The sequence below is a fragment of the Ascaphus truei genome, chromosome 2 (genome assembly GCF_040206685.1).
Source record: "Ascaphus truei isolate aAscTru1 chromosome 2, aAscTru1.hap1, whole genome shotgun sequence".
NCBI classification, from domain to species: domain Eukaryota; kingdom Metazoa; phylum Chordata; class Amphibia; order Anura; family Ascaphidae; genus Ascaphus; species Ascaphus truei.
In genome coordinates this window covers 169,683,213-169,700,788 of record NC_134484.1, presented here as the reverse complement: position 1 = coordinate 169,700,788, position 17,576 = coordinate 169,683,213, and the positions used below count along the sequence as shown (strand labels likewise).

At 37.3% G+C, this 17,576-nt stretch overlaps 1 protein-coding gene across 5 annotated transcripts in view; it reads right to left on the bottom strand.

The window, feature by feature from the left end:
• The window catches only part of SALL3 (spalt like transcription factor 3), a 24,695-nt gene extending 11,647 nt beyond the window's left edge, over window positions 1-13,048 (bottom strand). For 2 of the 5 annotated variants that reach the window (XM_075585514.1, XM_075585517.1), the window contains exon 1: window positions 12,535-13,047. In XM_075585514.1, coding sequence (XP_075441629.1) covers window positions 12,535-12,613 — 79 coding nt within the window. In that variant the 5' untranslated portion in view covers window positions 12,614-13,047. Of the gene's footprint in view, window positions 1-11,391; window positions 11,576-12,534 lie in introns of those variants that run through there. The other 3 variants (XM_075585516.1, XM_075585515.1, XM_075585513.1) reach the window with 2 other exon arrangements.
• Window positions 13,049-17,576: the final 4,528 nt, after the last annotated feature.

The following is a 17,576-nucleotide window of genomic DNA, read 5'->3' as shown; positions in this document are numbered from 1 at the left end:
AGAAGGAATGCATACTTATTGCCCATTTTCTGGAGTGAATATTACAGATGTTGAACTATTTTTTTTTTATCTGCTGAAGTGGGGTGCCCAGTTAGGAATGTCAGCAGCTAATCAAAGATGTCTTTTTATATGTGCTAATATACAAATGTTTTGTCCGTGCAGTACTATTTGTATGCTTAATCCATGTAATAAGGTTATTTTTTCACACTCTAGAAAAATTCTCAGTAATGCCTGAAACTATATTAAATTATGCAAGATGAAATCCTTTGCAAAAATATAAATGAATAAAAAAAATACTTTCCAAATGTATGGCAGGTTTTCTTTTTTAATAATTGGTTCCTACACCTAATCTGAAAATGAACAAGTGGTGTCAAAGGGAGAAAGATACGTGTTGCTTGATTTTTTTTTTTTACCATGACTTTGAATTGATTTCACTGCGACGTTGGGATTTATGCATTTTAGCAGAGTAGATTGTTTAAGGCATTGATAACAGGTTTTAAAATAGCTTGATGCAAAGTTGCAGCTGATGAACCAAATAAAGCAAAAATATTCTGTGCTTTATCTAGCTAAGGTTTATAAACGGCAGAAAAATAGATAAGGATTTAATGTATTTTACTAACAATGTTGTGAGTTACATTGTCTGTGTCTGTGTGCAAATGAAATCCAGAAATCGTTTAACACATTACACCACACTGAGGGAAGACCGGTGTACACATTTACTTTTAAATGGTAACAAAAATGCCCAAATGATATAGTGCACATTTTATGGCTTTAGTTATCCTTGGAGCAGAAATAATTACCCAACTCCAACAAAATCAAAATCCAAGCGAAAATACAGGTGCAAATGTTTATTTAAAAAAATGCAATTTTAACAAAAAGTGAAAAAGCTCAATTTGCATACTTACATTTTGCACCAAATATCTCTAATGAGACCACACTTTGATTCATGGTCTATGATTTGTATCTCTAAATTGTGTGCTAACCACTAAACAGGACTAAGTAATTTTAAAGACTGTAAAAGATATGTCGATATATTTTTTTCCCCAAGAATTTACGTAATTATTCTAATGCCTCCCTTAAAGAAAAACAATCTCTATACTGGAGTAAAAAATATTTGACAGTATTTAAGCCATTTATTCATTTATAACATGTTGTTTGAAAGCGAGACACATAATTAGTTTTAGCCAAAGTGCAGTGCCAAAATGAGCATTAAAGAATTATGATCTCAATAGCAATATTGGCCCAAGTGTTCACATTAATCTAATGAAATACTCAGCATTTAATATTGCATCATGTTTTTAAAACTGCGCTGTAATAAGGCACGAACAACATAAAGAGAAACCCTCAATTCCATATTGTACACATGTATTGTAAAAAAGATAAAGCCATGTATATATTACTTATTAACCAATTTCAAATATGATACAGTGAAGGTTATTTCAAGATTACAGTACAGTTTCAGCATTAAGCAGCTCTGGGCTGCAAATTGAGGAGGAAAATGTGCTGCTGCTGCTGCTGCTTTAAGTACATTTCTTCCCCACTTTTCTCAGTTACATCCTGCATAACCCTTTGACAGCAGCTGGGTTGCATTTTTTTTTTATAAATCAAACTCACACTATCATGTTCAGAATTGGTCACTCAGATTTGGCTTTTTACAGCAGTTTAAAAATACAAGGGGCATGTTTTACTTCAAGTGGTTTCCTGTAGAATTGGATGAATTAACAGTGTTGGGCTTGTTTTGATTCTGAATGTATTCTTGTGAAACAGTAGTGTGCTCATTTACCTCTATGTACATCTGCACGTAAATCCCTCGCTAGTACACACCGCTCACTTCCAATCAGCAACACTTGCTGGATTCTAATCATGTATTGGAAAAGCCTTGAAAGAATAGATTTAAATATGACAAATGCATCTTTATTCTGTAATGACCAGCCATTTGTCAAAAACAGAATTGACCCCCAAATTAAATCATTTTTTCAGCCAGAGGAAAGAAAAAAAAATGATATTTTGGTAAATTAAGTGCACTTTTAATACTAAAACTACAATCGAAATATCGCATATTACTGATTACAACAAATCTAATTCTCCTATTTAACGGATGGTGAACTGTTTGAATAAAACAACGGTTGTTTTGACACAATTACTTCGATCAAGTCTTTTTGTGAACGGAAAAAATATTATACTTTGACACTTCATTTCCAACCTTAAGAAAACAATAGGCGCATATATACATTTTGTACTGTAATATCAATTATTTTAAAATCTAAAAACACAGTGCTTGCCTGACATTTATAGTAGTTACTCTATATGGAATGTCTACCTGGCAAATAGGGATTAGCAGCCACAAGATGGGAAGTATATATATTTTTTCTAGCACTTTTATTTAGATTTGTTCACTATTTCTTGGAGCAGTTCTGTTTTTTTTAACAAGTTTTACCTGCACTGTAGCTCACACACAGCACATACAGTGCTTCTAAATGTTAACCCCTTAGGCACCGCATACATGTCACGCTATTGATTATATCATTGTTTTGTTTGCTATTTTCTCTATGCAGTGGAGGAAATACAAAGGAAACAGTATACAATTGGTAGAGTAGGTACCTGCTGAAAGGGCCCATGTTAACATGGATGCAGACTTATTATGTTGCATTGAAAAGATTGAATTGAATGACCCATACTTATGAGATGAAACAAAAACATATAGCAATCAATGAAATAATTTGCCATATTGTATGTGCATTCAGGCTTCTGCTTTTACTCCTGTATTTTTGAGGTCCCTTTGCCAGTAGCACTCCAGTTGGCAAAATTAAATGTATACATATACAATACTGTGATACTGGGTCTAATTCAAAATACGAACAAAGACTTTAAAAATATGTAATTGCAAATCCAAATGTTGCACTATACATCTACACAACACAAAATATAGAATCATTTCAACACTGTTTTTTTTGTGTGGAAAGTATCAGAACAGTTATGTTTTTTTTCCATATACAGAGACACTGTTCAGTTTTAGGATGGCTATGTGAAATGACATATTACTGTGAGGTTCTTAACCACTTTGTTGCAGGTATGGCCTTCAGCAGAGAAGCACATTACCTAGCACACGTCTGCCAGTAAGGATAATAAGATCTCCTGTATTTCCCATTACGTTAAGTAAAGTTGGAGTAAGTGAGAAGTGTCACACACACTGAGGAACACTATGTTTAGCAGGCATGTTTAATATTTCATTAATGCTCCAGCTCGTAATTGTCTCGCTAAATAAAAGCGGCGAGAGCGACATACGTTTATTTAAAAGAGCACATAGAGCAAAACTGTGTGAGAATGTGATTTGCAGCTTTTATGACAGATCGTTTCTTTGTAAAACTACCAGTCAAACACTTCTTGGGGTTCTAGGGCAATTTGACCACGTAGTACTATAGAGGTTACAGCTTTACAGTGCTATGCTGGCCCCACCAGCATGGAAGGGGTTAAACAAATAAAGAGACTAATTGTGACCCGGCCATAGCCAGGGGAACTTGCAAACCCACGTGCTCACTTCCCACGGCGCACGTATTGCGCTAGCACCCTCGGATGTGCAAACAGTTCATTTTTAAATTGCAACATTATTGTGGACTTTAGCCCTGCCTTTTCAGAGATGGATTTACATACATATAACAGACACACCTTCATTTCGTAAAAAAAATTATTTGTCCACAAGTAGTTATCAAGATCTATTAAATGCATCTCGCCATTTGTTTAATAACCAGTTTCGCTAAAGAGGTGTCAAAGCATGGGCACATTGCTGCAATTCGCTTTGTTCCTACAGAATAGTTCATCCGTACATGTTACTATTAACCTTTACAGTTAAATCTTCCTGTTTGGCTTAGCACATTTTATAGACGGGTTTGAGTACTTTGCCCTTGCACAGTATCACACCTTTTTCTTCAACTCGCATTAAATTAACTATGACTAGTGTATTTTTCCCCCCAGAATCTGGAAATATCTGCAGTATATACAATCAACATTTGGACATCTGGCAGATCAAGGCCCAAAATCGACCAGAAGCTTTTACATTAATGTTGCGGTGAAAATTAAAAAGGGAAATTTGAATTAATTTGTACCGTGTCAGTAAAATTCCTATGTACAATGCGGCGTATCGCGCACTATACTCTAATTGTGAAGCGCTTTGAGTCCCATTGGGAGAAAAGTGCTATATAAAATACAGTTATTATTATTATTAATTAGGTGTGCTAGAATTAAAAGATACTTAAATGTAAACACATTATCATGTACAGAGGAAGATGCAATATTAAGAAAAAAGCTAGTTAAGTAATGGAAAATGATTTCAACACAAAAAGTAATTTTTATGTTAATAACAAAAGATAGTTGGATGTTTCTAGTTCCAGTTTTACCAGTGTATGCACGGGCGCAACTTTTTTCAGAAAAGGTTTGCCAAAATATGTAAACTGGGGTCAAAATACACGTGTATGCGATCTATATTAAAATGCTTTTTACTTCCTTCATATTATTAACAAACACATCCAAGACTCACTTGGAATCTTTGCCAAATGTAGGAGCTTCGGGGGTAATAAGAGCAAAGGGCCACAAACACTAATATTCAAGATGTGATTTCTGTGTAGGTTTCCAGATAGACCCAAACACTCAAAATGACATGAAAGCATGAAGTAAATGAACAGAAATCGGAGGCAGGCTGCATGTAAAGCAGGCCAACTCCATACAGCGCTTCTCTTTCATAAAAACAGGTGACTTTTAAAAAAAAAATCTCTGGAGGCTACGAAATGGCTTTCCCTTTGGTTCTGCGGAATCTAAGATTTACTGAGTTGTACTAAATTGTTAGAGGGCATTTGTTTTCTTGCAAATTAATTCTTTTTAACTCTTTATGATCGCTGTGATTCCCATAAAGGAAGATGAATTATCACATACAGAGCCCAAGCTGTGAAACAGGAGGAGACAAATAGAGACCCCTACTGTGTTCAACAATGTAGAAGAAATTCCAGACTCAATAGAATTTTTTCTTTTTGCCCTCTTTCAAAGATCACAATGGCTGTCAACATGACAGTGAACAGTGGAGGGCACTATTGCTATGCAGAATATGTTATGGACCTAGTATATTTAGATTAATCTATTCAGTGGCCTAAATCTCAGAATTTGTTAAGTAACAACCACCTGTGGCATAGTCACCAACTGTCTTCTTTTTTTAAACGTTTGCAGTTTGTAATCATGAAAGCAATCCATTAGCTACTTAAACACTGTGCAAATAGAGGAGCTTAACTATGTACAATATCATTAGCAAATACACAGATTAAAAGGAAACATATTTTACAGTTTAATTATTAGTTATTATTTAGCTTAGTTAGGTTTTATACCCTCAAATCATCTTCTACTGAGTGAAAGAATTGTCTCTGTGATAAATATATTATTCTATTTAAATCCCTAATATAGATGTGAAAATAAGAACAAATTAATAGTCTTACATTGGTGTAGACTAAATTATTGAGACCATTTCCAAAAAATGTGCTATTCAATCATGAATGATATATATATTTAACAAATGTAACACATTAGCAAGAATTTCTATAGAAAAGTATGACCGTTGTTAGATTGTCTTTCATTTCTAAAATCACAAGGTAAGAAATAACACACACTCCCCTCCCCCACAATAATTTTCCGATTGGAACACAGTATGGTGTTACTAAATAAAACCTGGGATTTTATCACACGTATCTTCATACTTCCATGTTAGCTACATGTTTAAATATTTTTGGACTTATAAATATTTGCATTTAACCATATGAATTATGACAACCTCTTTAGGGAACAGCAATGCATTATAAAGTGCTGCAGGCTTCTTCTCAAATTAGGCTCTGTATATATTCCAATTAAGTATCTCATATAATTTACTCAGAAAGAAGTGTACAGTACTTGGCATGTAGCTTTTGAAAGGAAATAGTAACACCTAACTTGGTGTATGCCATGTACACTAATTCACATATAACATTATGAGTTCTAATTATTATTAATAATAATAATAATAATAATATTAACAATATTTGAAAAACTACAATGCAGCTTTAAAATAGTTACCCATCTCTTCATGTGGGTGGTCTTATTTTACTACCTTTATATAAGAAAAAAATCATATGGGTATTGCAATTAACCAAAACAGTTTCCAACGTTTTAATTTGACAAAAAACAGCTGCCCGTATAACTATATTAAATAACACACAGATTGATACAATTGATTAATCAACTATTAGCAAAAAAAAACAAAACATTCTTACAGAAAATGTGTTTTGTCGAGGTTTGGTTTTGCTTATTTTCATTTCTTCAAATTAATTATTTGACAAAACCCTAAATGTTGCTAATGCATGATTGTCATATATATACACTGCTCTAGGAACCTGAAGTCATGTTACAGAATCATCAAGTCAATGTAACCATGAAGTAGCCCCCTTTTCTTTCCCTACAAAATGCTATTTTATGTTACATTTCGTGGCGGTGCAGAATACACAGTAGAAAATGTGTTTCCTCGTTTCACATTTGCTGAAGTAGATGGGTACTTGATAAGTTGTACATCATGTAGCAAACGTGCACAGATCTCGAGTTAACACTCAAACCTAGTGTTAACACTTAGCCTAACAGAAGTAAACCATGCTACGAAGGTCAACTGCACAGATGTACTAATTGTATTATAAGCTTGACATCTAGTGGTCACCCCTTGCAGGGCAAAACAGGCAAAGGTTAAATCAGCCAGCCTTGTCAAAGCACTTCTAAATACCCACCCTCGGGGACACGCCATTGGAAACCTGTTGGCACTTCATGCAGTCCCACCTTTTCAATGTCACCAAACAAAATGAATCTCTAGTGTGCACTAGGCATCGAGGCTTAGAAAAAGGACACAAATGGGTTATATTTAAACTACTTAAATACGACGTTTTTTTCATGTAGATGCAAAGCTGAAAACATGCTGTTGCTATCAAGTGTTTTTAAAAATATTTTTAATGTAGCTGCCCAGATTAGTATAAAACAAACGAACAATCATTGTTAAATGATTAACTGCATTGTTTTGCAAAGTAAGCATTGCTCGTGTGAATTAAGTTATGTTATTTATTGTTATATCTATTGTATACTGAAAAAACAAATATGATGTGTATGAATGTTTTACTGTGATGTTCTACAGTTGCATTGGAGTTCAACGGCAATAGCAATAAATGGACATATATTATCTATCTCTATTATATATATATATATATATATATATATATATATATATATATATATATATTATAATTATATATATATACACACACACACACACACACACACACACACACAAACACACACACACACACGCTGAATTGCATGCAAGGCCTAAAAATGTACTTTAAATTGGAACACTGAAAAAAATATATATATTTTGCACTTTACTAAACATGTCCAAATTAAAAATATATCTCCATGCCTTTTTTAACGCCTTAAAGATTTAAGTAAGTCATGTCCCAAGCAATCTACTTGTATGTGTGCTTGTCTCTGTAAAACATTTTCCTAATGTTGATTCTCAAATTATGTCAAAGGATCAATGAAGGAGATCTCATGGCAGCTGTTTTTTGCCCAGCGACATACAGAATTTAATTTAAGATATATGCAGTCATTATGTACCTGTATTTAAATCCTAAATAGCAGACTTTTTTGATTGGTTTGTTCCTTCATTTATCACTTAGATTTGACGAACATTGCTAATCTTCAACTGGGAAGAAAATATTCTTTTGGTCATTCTAGGATCAATAGGACTTCACCCGGATTATCACCACATGATATGAAACCTGACCCACTTTTTCCAGCTTTTCCTCCTTGTACTTATAAAATATAATTACTTGCTTAGCGAACTCTAGATGTCAAACCATTTACTTATTGCCTTCTTCGTGTTCAATTGCATATAAACAAAAATCTAAGTGCAATTACGCATTTTAAAGTTTTAGGTAAAGACTGTTACAGGATTGTTCATTGTTATCCACCAGGGTTAATCATTTAGAGCTTCTAACAATGACAAAAATGACTATTGAGCAAATACATTGTTGTAGTGAATATGTCGGTGGCTATAATGGAAATGTACTGTATTTAAATCCGTCCTGTGCCCAATGTTGAATGTCACCCTCAAGTTCCTGAAAAAAATAAAAAACTAGTGTAAGGTGTTTAAAGCAGCATTCATATTGCTTGCATCTTCTTTGTGTGAAATTATATCTTGTAGCATTTCTATGGCAATTACCCACCACATAAATGCTATGAATTAAAATTAATCCCAGGTCTTAACCATTACAGTGTTTGCCTCTTCCACAATGCATATTTGGTTTCTTATTCTTTAAGGAAAATTAAAAAAATAAATAAAAAAAAATCTATAGCAAAGAAATAAATTCACATCACTTAAGACATTGCCGAAGTTTTAAATAACAACCTGGATATAAGTGAGTGGTAAGTGTTGCAGATGCTTGTTATCATCTGAAATATTATGACCTAAAACTAATTTCAATTGTTTTTAAACAGAAAAGAAAATTATGTATTTGATTTGTGAATTACATATCTAGCATTGGTTAATAACAGTAACCAGTTCTGGTAACAGTGTAAAGCAAAGGATTACTTAATTGTTGCTTGAAAACAAAAATAGCAGTGCTTTAGCAGCCTAGATATTTGTTTTATTCTTATTTAATATAGCCACTGTTTTTTTTTCAATTAGCTGGAAAGTTGTAATGAATTACATTTGTTGCTGCAAAAACAAAATAAACGTACTATAATTTCCAATTTGTAAATCAGTGATTTAGCTACTATAACAAAGGTAATGGGTGCTAGACAGCTAAAACAAATATCTTTATCTAAAGAAGAAACTGACTTGATATTAAATAATAAAACTGATTAGTAACCTTCAAACTAAAATGTACATCTGTATTGTTATTATATAAACATTTATGTGATTTTAAAATTTACCTCCCATGTACCTTTTTAATAAAACAGCAAAAATATATATTTTCTTCAAACATTATTATGTTTCAGCTATTGTAAAAAATAGAATCACACTGTTGTGCATTGCTAGACTATATAATGATAAAAAGCTCATTATATATGTATGTATATATATATATATATTTCCATTTGATATATATATATATATATATATATATATATATATATAAATGACTCGTTTAAATTGTTTATATTATTTATTTCAAAAATAATAACCGTTGAAATATGATTTACCATCATTGCTTACAAATGACATGTGGCTTACTACAAATAATTGTACGAAACACCAACAGCAAAATCTTCACTGCAAGCAAGAAATATAATTAAATGCCTAGGCTCACTAAGAAATATCTGGTTCCCTTGCATGCCTTTTCATGCTCCCACATCTAAATTCTCTTTAAGGCTGAATTAGGTGGATGGCAAAGGAGAACATTCTACTGATTAACAGCATTTAAAAAGTTTCTGCAGTTTCCACCTAACACATATTTAAAGTTTTCAAATAAATTCCATCTAGATTGTAAACTCTCACTAGCAGGGCCCTCATTACCTTGTGTGTCTGTTTGCACTTGTTCGCCCTTTTTTGGCATGTAATTCTGTTTATGTCATTGTTATTCCCATTATACCGCGCTGAGGAATATGTTGGCATTTTACAAATAAATGATAATAAATAATAATAATCTTACACAGTGAAAGTTAAAAAAAAAACAAAACAGGTACTTCATGTTCCTGTCATTTAAGGTTTGGCTTCAACTGCTGAAATGCGAAATTTTACATTTGAAGAAGTATTTACATTGTTTCATGTTTGAGGCTATTGTGAAAGGCGATTTGGAGCTATTCACAGATGACAATAATCAAGCTTTTAAAAATCCTCACTGGGATGCAATGTAGTCCCTTTGATGGGAAGGCTGTCTTTCACATTCTGCAGAAATAAATCCATTCATTTGATCATGTAGTCATCGAGGGCAATACAAAACAAACCAAGTGTGAGAAATGCTATGTGATGAGGTAAACAAAAAAAAAAAACATTTCCATGACAAAAAAAAAAAAAAAAAGGATTCCTTGCCCTTAATCTACACACCATATGCAAGCGTTTCTCTTAGCATATCTCCCTTTCTAGTCTGCCCTGACAAGGCTACATAGATAACAATCACTCTGGAAAATAAAGCAGCTTGCAAGAAACATACTGTTTTCCCCCAGGAAGCCAGGAAACTCTTGACAAATGACATGTTTCTGTTTTTAGTGGAACAAAACAAAGCTTTGGGGAGTCTCGGTCTGTACCGGGGCCTTTCCTACAGCAACTTATTAATACACTTTATTAAGAGATCTGATGCAGATGTGTAGTGGCCCATTTTGTTTGTGCAGCACAAGCGAAGCACCATCACCAAGAAGAACAACAACAACTGCCTGGCACACAATTACCATGACACAATGTGTAGCTGGGAAAGTGTGGAGAAGTATACAAAGAGCATCTGATGCAGAAAGCTATGTGTCTGTGGAGCTGCACAGGGAGGAGATACCCAGGCTGTCCTCACATTGAATCCGCTGGCTGGAGATATGGGGGCATTGCCACAATGGTTGAGCCTGATGAAGTGTGTTCACATGGCCCTCGTCTGTTGGGTGACAAAGTTCACATGTAGCAGCAGAGATAGCCTCCTCCAGCAGAAAACCGGGGCTTTCTGCGAGTCCAGCTGCTCACCCCACACGTGTAAAAGGCACCCTACCTGGGGGGGGGGGGGGGGGAGGGTAGGGGGGGAACAGCAAGTATACTAACCCTGCTAACCAAAATGTACATGGCAAAGGGCGACGTGGGGGGAAATAAAATGGCTGTGACAAGCAATGGAAACTTATGCAAAAAAAACTTTGCGGAATAGGAGTTAGTTAGACACGCCACGAAAAATATAAGTACAAAATATAAACGCGAAGAAGAAACAGCTGATTCAAAAAAAAAAATAACAATTAAAAAAAAACAACAATATTAATGCCAGATTAGTTCAATCGAATACTACTCTCGTGACATCCCCCCACCCCAGATGAGTAAAAAATAAATAAAATACAATGGGCGCAGCACGTTTTGGGAGAGGAGTGTGTGAGGTTACCCTGTGTGGGGTGTCAGTGCTGAGATGTTGGGGTTGGTACAGGGGGTGAAGGTGGAGGGTGGAGAGCAGCAGCAGCAGGGCAGGGTTCTGTAGAGACCCCCAGAAGCAGCAGCCCATGCAGGACCTCCCTGCTCCTCCAGGACTCCCACCCTCCCTCCTCCTGCTGCTGCTGCTGCTGCTGCTGCTCTCTCTAACCTTGTAACCACACAACAGCAAAGCCCGGCTTCCAACACAAACCCCCAACTAACCAAGAACAAACCCACGGGGATCCCCTCACCTTTGGTTGAACTTGGAAGCAGTTCCCCGGCAGTCAGGGCTGTGGTAGGCATTGGGTAAGGCTGCTTGTCTGTCACTGCTGCTGTCTCTTCTTGTGTGTGCGTGTCTGTCTCACACAGGAGAGTGCAGGATGTTTCCGGAAAGGCTTTTCACCAGCCTCGATCTCTCTCCATCCCCAAAAACAAGACCAGCGAGCCCCCCTCCTCCTCCTCCTTCCCCCCCCCCCCTTCCCTCCCTATCCCCCTAGTACTTGCAGCTGAAGGGTAGAGACTGGTCTGGAAACAAGCTCCCGCTGATCACTTTAACTTTTGCTGCCTGGCTTTCTTCTTCCCGGAGCTCTCCAACAACGCGGGGTCACCGTGTGCATAGTGAATGCAGAGGAGACTGTGCTACCCCCTGCCACTGGCACACAACCTCTACACATCCCTCACACCTCCTCCATAGGGGAAAGCACAGGCCTGACTACCACACTTTGTAACATCAAAAACAGAAGCAACTTGGATTAAAGAGAGATATCTATAATATATATATATATATTTTTTAATTTCTCTTGTGCTGTAGTTGGCAGGTGCAACCCCGCCCCCCCCCCAAAAAAAACTTATTTACAGGGGAAGATTTCCTATTTTAAAAGGGATTTCAATGTTGCACTCCCAACTTTAATAACAAATAATATCGTGTTATATAGTACATGGTAGGAGTGGGACGTGTAATAACCTTAATATACACGTGTGAATTCTACTGTAGGCTGGTGAAGCAAAGTGTCAAATGTAAGTGCCTGAAAGGACACGCTTTACAATCAGTCTTTCAAATGTACAGTGTGAATTACAAGTATCCAAATCTGTCCACTTCCAAGACCAGCAGACACCCTCTAAATCCAAGTGCAAAAAAACGAATATTTCCTCTCTTTTTCTCCCAGCAGAAAGTGTGTATTTTGAGATAAAAGTGTGTAAAAGTGCGTGTTTAGCAATGTTACAATTACATTAAATTAATAAAAAAAAGTAAGAACTGTAAGTGCATCAAGACATGTCTATGAAATGAGAGGGCATATCCCTAAATAATAATAATAATAATGATGATAATAATAATAGTAATAATAATATAAATGCTAGGTATGTAGCCAGCAGCAGTGCCCCCCTTCCCTTACCGTTGTGGGGGAGCACCTCAGCCCCAGTCTCCTCGTCTGATTTCAGATGTTGGGGTTTGGCTTGCTTTCGCCGAGACATGCTGCTGCTGCTGCTGGGAACTGGGACTTGTTTCTGCTTTTTTGCAGATACATCAGTGGCAAATAAAAAAAAAAAAAAAAAAAAAAAAAAAAAATTGTTCACAAATAGTCGAGTTGCAAAATGACGGAAATTAGCTGGTGTGGGTGCCGCGCGGATTGCGCATGTCGCTGTGTAATTGTGATGGTGAATAATGCATCGCGATTAGCGGCGGGGGTGAGAGGGGATTGGCTCGGGGCCAGCGGACACAGACTGCATATGGAAATGAGGGATGGGCTCAAGCAATTAGCCGCCTCACTCCGCCAAATGATCTGTCTCCCCTGCACCATGCAGCACACAAGCCCTCTGCCTGGGCTTTGCTGCTTATGGGCGCACACAGATGGAGCATCACTTTTTGGGGAAGGTCATATTCTTGTTTCCAATTCCTCCCCCCCCCCCCCTCCCCACTCCCCCCCTGCTTGTGTTATCTTAGCTAGTACTTAGGTTATTTTTTATTTCATTGTCCTGCACACGCCACCCACTCCTGATCTCAGGGGAGTTCCTTGTGTATATGACACTTGGTGTCCCCCTTGCCTGTATGTTTCTGCTCGTGCCCTGGTCCTGCTTTGGGTTTGTATATGGTGCCTTCAAAATGATGTTTCTCTTCAGCTGCCTGAAACTTTTGTTGCTTGTGTTCTCATCTCCTGTGGCTGTGTTCCTCTAACTTCCTCCACACCCCCTTCTCCTTTTCTTTTGACTCAGTTTGCTGTTGTTTTCTCCTTCTCCTGCACACGACCTTGCAGTTTGATTCCTTGCACCTTTTCTTTCCTCCTTGGGCAGCTTAACTCCTCTGTGCTGCTCACTTCCTGCAGTCCAAGACTTGTACCATGAGTTTGTGTGAGGCTTCTGCCCTTCCCAGATCTCTCTCTCTCTCTCTTTCAGGGAGTCACAGTCGCCTGGCATGGCATGATCAAGTCCTGCACATCCATCGATCCAACAGGACACAACACTTATTTATTTATTTTGTTGGTAGCTGAGTGATTGATCTGTGCACTGGGACGCAGGATAGAGGGGGTGGGGTGGGGGGGGGTGATTTTTTTTTTTTTTTTAAATCAATTTCAATCTCGAATTGATCTAAACACAACAGATCCGAGTTCGGTTCCCCTTTAATGTTTATGTGCTGGGTTTTGTAGAGATCTGGTTATGTGAAGTCCTCAGGAGTCGGGGATTGACTTGACCATACATAGATGCAGGGAGGGGATGGGGGCTAGGTGGCTGCTTGCTTCCTGTGTTGCTCTCTTGCTGGTGCAGATGAACTTGCTGTGAGTTGAGATGTGGTGCCACAGGCAGAGGGGGGATTGGCTGAGATCCTCGTGCTGATGTTGCTCCTTGCTGCTGTGTCCTGTCCGTATCTCCTCTCCCCTGTCACTGTGCAGCAGCTCCCTTATTATCCTCCAACCTGCCCCGCTGAGCACCTCTCCAGCAGCTGCCTGGACCCTCTCAGCACAAGCAGCAGCAGCAGCAGCAGCAGCAGCTCCCCTCTCCTCACCCACAGCGCCCGTCCTGCTCTGTGCCCTGCCACGAGAGGGGGTGGGCTGTACTGGTTTATGCTGCGGGTGGTGGAGGAGATGGGAGGGGAGCCAGGTTAAGAAAAGAAAAAAAAAGAAAGATTGAAGCACTTGTATACGTTGATCCCCCCTCCCCCCTCACCCTCTCTCTCTCACCCTCTCTCTCTCTCACACACACACACACACACCCACCCCCACCAGGGGCGTATGTTGGTCATTGAGAGTAGGTGTTAGAGGATTTCCCAACAAGTAACATGGACCATGTGGTACCAGTCTTCAGACATTAGGTCGCTGTGTATATTTGCTGTGCCTGACACCCATTTGATATGCTCATTTGACAAGTTAACTGAGGGGAGTTTACTTCCACTCTATACACAAGCCCCCTGCACACAGCTCACCTCCTCCCCTGGATCCCTGCAAACTGTTCTCTTAGAGGCAGTAACTACTCTGCTCTGCTCCCCAATTGTGTGTCGCCACCACGAGCTCTGGGGGGAAATGCAAGGGGAGCTCAGGCACACAGCGCACATGTATCTGTTGGGTTGGAAGATAGGGAAGGTAAGATGGTAAGCAATAAACTCCCACCAAGCCAAAGAATAGGAAACAAGCGTCCCCATGACAGGGAGCCGCCGCTAGGATGTACCACACACCCAGCCCTGTGCGCCTCTAGGACTATCCCAGCAGAGCACCCGCAGGGCTTCACCTCCATGCCCTATCCATGAGACATGCTCCTGTGCAGGGGTGCTACCACTACAGTGAATTTGGGTAACGTTTATTTTTTTTAATGAGCTAAAGGGGTGTAGTGTAACATTTTTACATCCCCTTCCTAACACAACTCTTAGCTACCCAACTGTGTAAATGCACAGCTCCTGCGTGGCTATTTCTTCTAAATCACTTTCTGCATTGAGAAAGTTTATGGGGGGTTTACTGGCGCCCCTCATCTTTGCATCAGTGGGTTCACCCATGCGCCTATTAAATCAGGGGCACAGATACCTTCCCATTCATAGTGAAGTGGTTGTTGTTCCCCGTGTCACACACCCAGTGCTGCAGTGAGTGCCAGTCCTGTGCTGCTGCTCTCTGCTGCTCTCACTCCGATCATTATCATTCTGCACATAAAAGGGAGAAGGATTGCATTGTTTTACAATTATGTGCTCAATCCTATCTGGGATCTTTTATCTATTTGCTTTTTAAATCGTTTCACTTCAATTGGAAAAACCCTAAGCCCCCCCCCCCCACCACCCCCCCACCCCCACGCTAAACACATCTGGCCGATCCACTCAAATTAAGAGATTTTGTTCGCGAAAAATAACTATTAATGTATGATTTAAAATCTTTTCATTCGCTGTCCCAACGCGAGTTATATTTTTTTTAGACATGCTTTTTTTTTGTTGGTATTTTAATAAAAAACAAAAAACAGACCTGCATGAAAAGCTCTTCTTATTCCAGTTGATTGATAGGGATGCAGGGATCTTAAACTTTCACTCGTGTCTTAGGGTCAAGTACCTACATCTGATTACAGATCACTGCACTTAGACAAGTCTTAGGCAGCAATGAGGCATTGGCAAAACTAAATTGATTATTAATTGCAAATACTGTTTTCCAGGGAGCAGAGAACAACATATATTGAAATTGTCGCGTTAAGAAATTGAGGAGACAACGTCACTTTTACGATTTATGTTTCAATAAAAATATATTTTCATTTTTTTAGTTTATTTCTTTTGATGGAGTTGGGACTTCGGGGCTCATCCCTTCTTTAACGTTTTAATATGTCTTGTTACCAAATCCAATGCATTTTACAGTCAGTAAATACAGTATATCTAAAATATTCTCCTATACACTCTTCACTTCTATTCAGGACTTTATTATTTATGTGCCATAAATCTAAAATTGACAAACACATAGGTTATTTTGTTTATATATTTTCTAAATAACTGAAATAATTTATTGAGAACGACAATAAAACGCAAATACATTTTTTTTGTTACATTTTAATTTTTTTGTTACATATTAAGTATCACAAAAAAACACGATTAAAGAGATCATCTGACATGGCAAATAAGGTAGTTCATTGCTGTATGTCTCATGTACTGAGGACTAACGACTAAAACATTGGCAAGATTTAAACATCCTGGCTTTGAATCGTGTGCAATTGCAGTATACAGTATTGTTCATATTATTTACTTAAAAAGAGAGCCAGACACTTGATAAGTATACTATATTTAAAGTTGAAACATCCAGGCGCTCATCTCGTACACATGTTCCTAGGATCTCTGAGCTTCAGCCATATGCCTTAGTGCTGTTTTAATCACCCCCTCCCCTCACCGATCAGGAGCACAGGGTAGGTAGAGCTTTGGTGGGTTAATGCTGTGATGGGCAAATCATACGCTGAACGTTTTTTAATTGACTTACATGTAAGAGATCAATTAAAAAAAAAAAAAAAAAAAGCCAGGATGTAATGTCTTCTCAGCAAACATAAGAAGTGCATCAAGCGTCCCATCCCATACTCCACGCGTGTAGTGTATAATCAACTCTTAATTAAACCACTTACAGCATAATCAAAATATTGTGTGAGATTCAACCGGATAACATATCAGAAGCTCTATCAGGGTTTTATAGTTTGTTATATTTTATGTATATACACACAACAATGTATCAAATATATATATAAATATGTATACACACACACACACACACACACACACACACACACACACACACACACACACACACACACACACACACACATATAAATATATATAAATATATATATATATATATATATATATACACACACACATATAATATATATAAAAATATATTTATTTATATATATATATACATATACATACATATACACATATACATACATATACACATATACATACATATACACATATATACATATATGTATATATATATATATATATGTATATATATATATATGTATGTATATGTATATGTATATGTATAGGTGTATATATATATATATATATATATATATATATATATATGTGTGTGTGTGTGTGTGTGTGTGTGTGTGTGTGTGTGTGTGTATACATGTGTTTAAAAAATATGTATTATTTTTTAAACATGTATATACATAGAAAATTAATTTACTATTTATATGTTGCATTTATATACTACTAAATATCCCTTTGTATACACATAATTACATTCGAAGCACACACATACACACATCATTCATCAAGTGTCTGTTCATGTTCTAAATACCTAGATAGTACTGTTGAAAGAAAGTTGCTTTTTCTGCCCTGCAATTACATCTAATTTGTCCATTATCTTTCCCTCGCATTGTTGTTTGTATTGTAAGGAGCGACACGTTATTATTTTGTCTGCCAGATAATATTATTTGCAAATTGCTACTGTATATTTTACATTAGTTGAACGTATAATTACGTATTTGC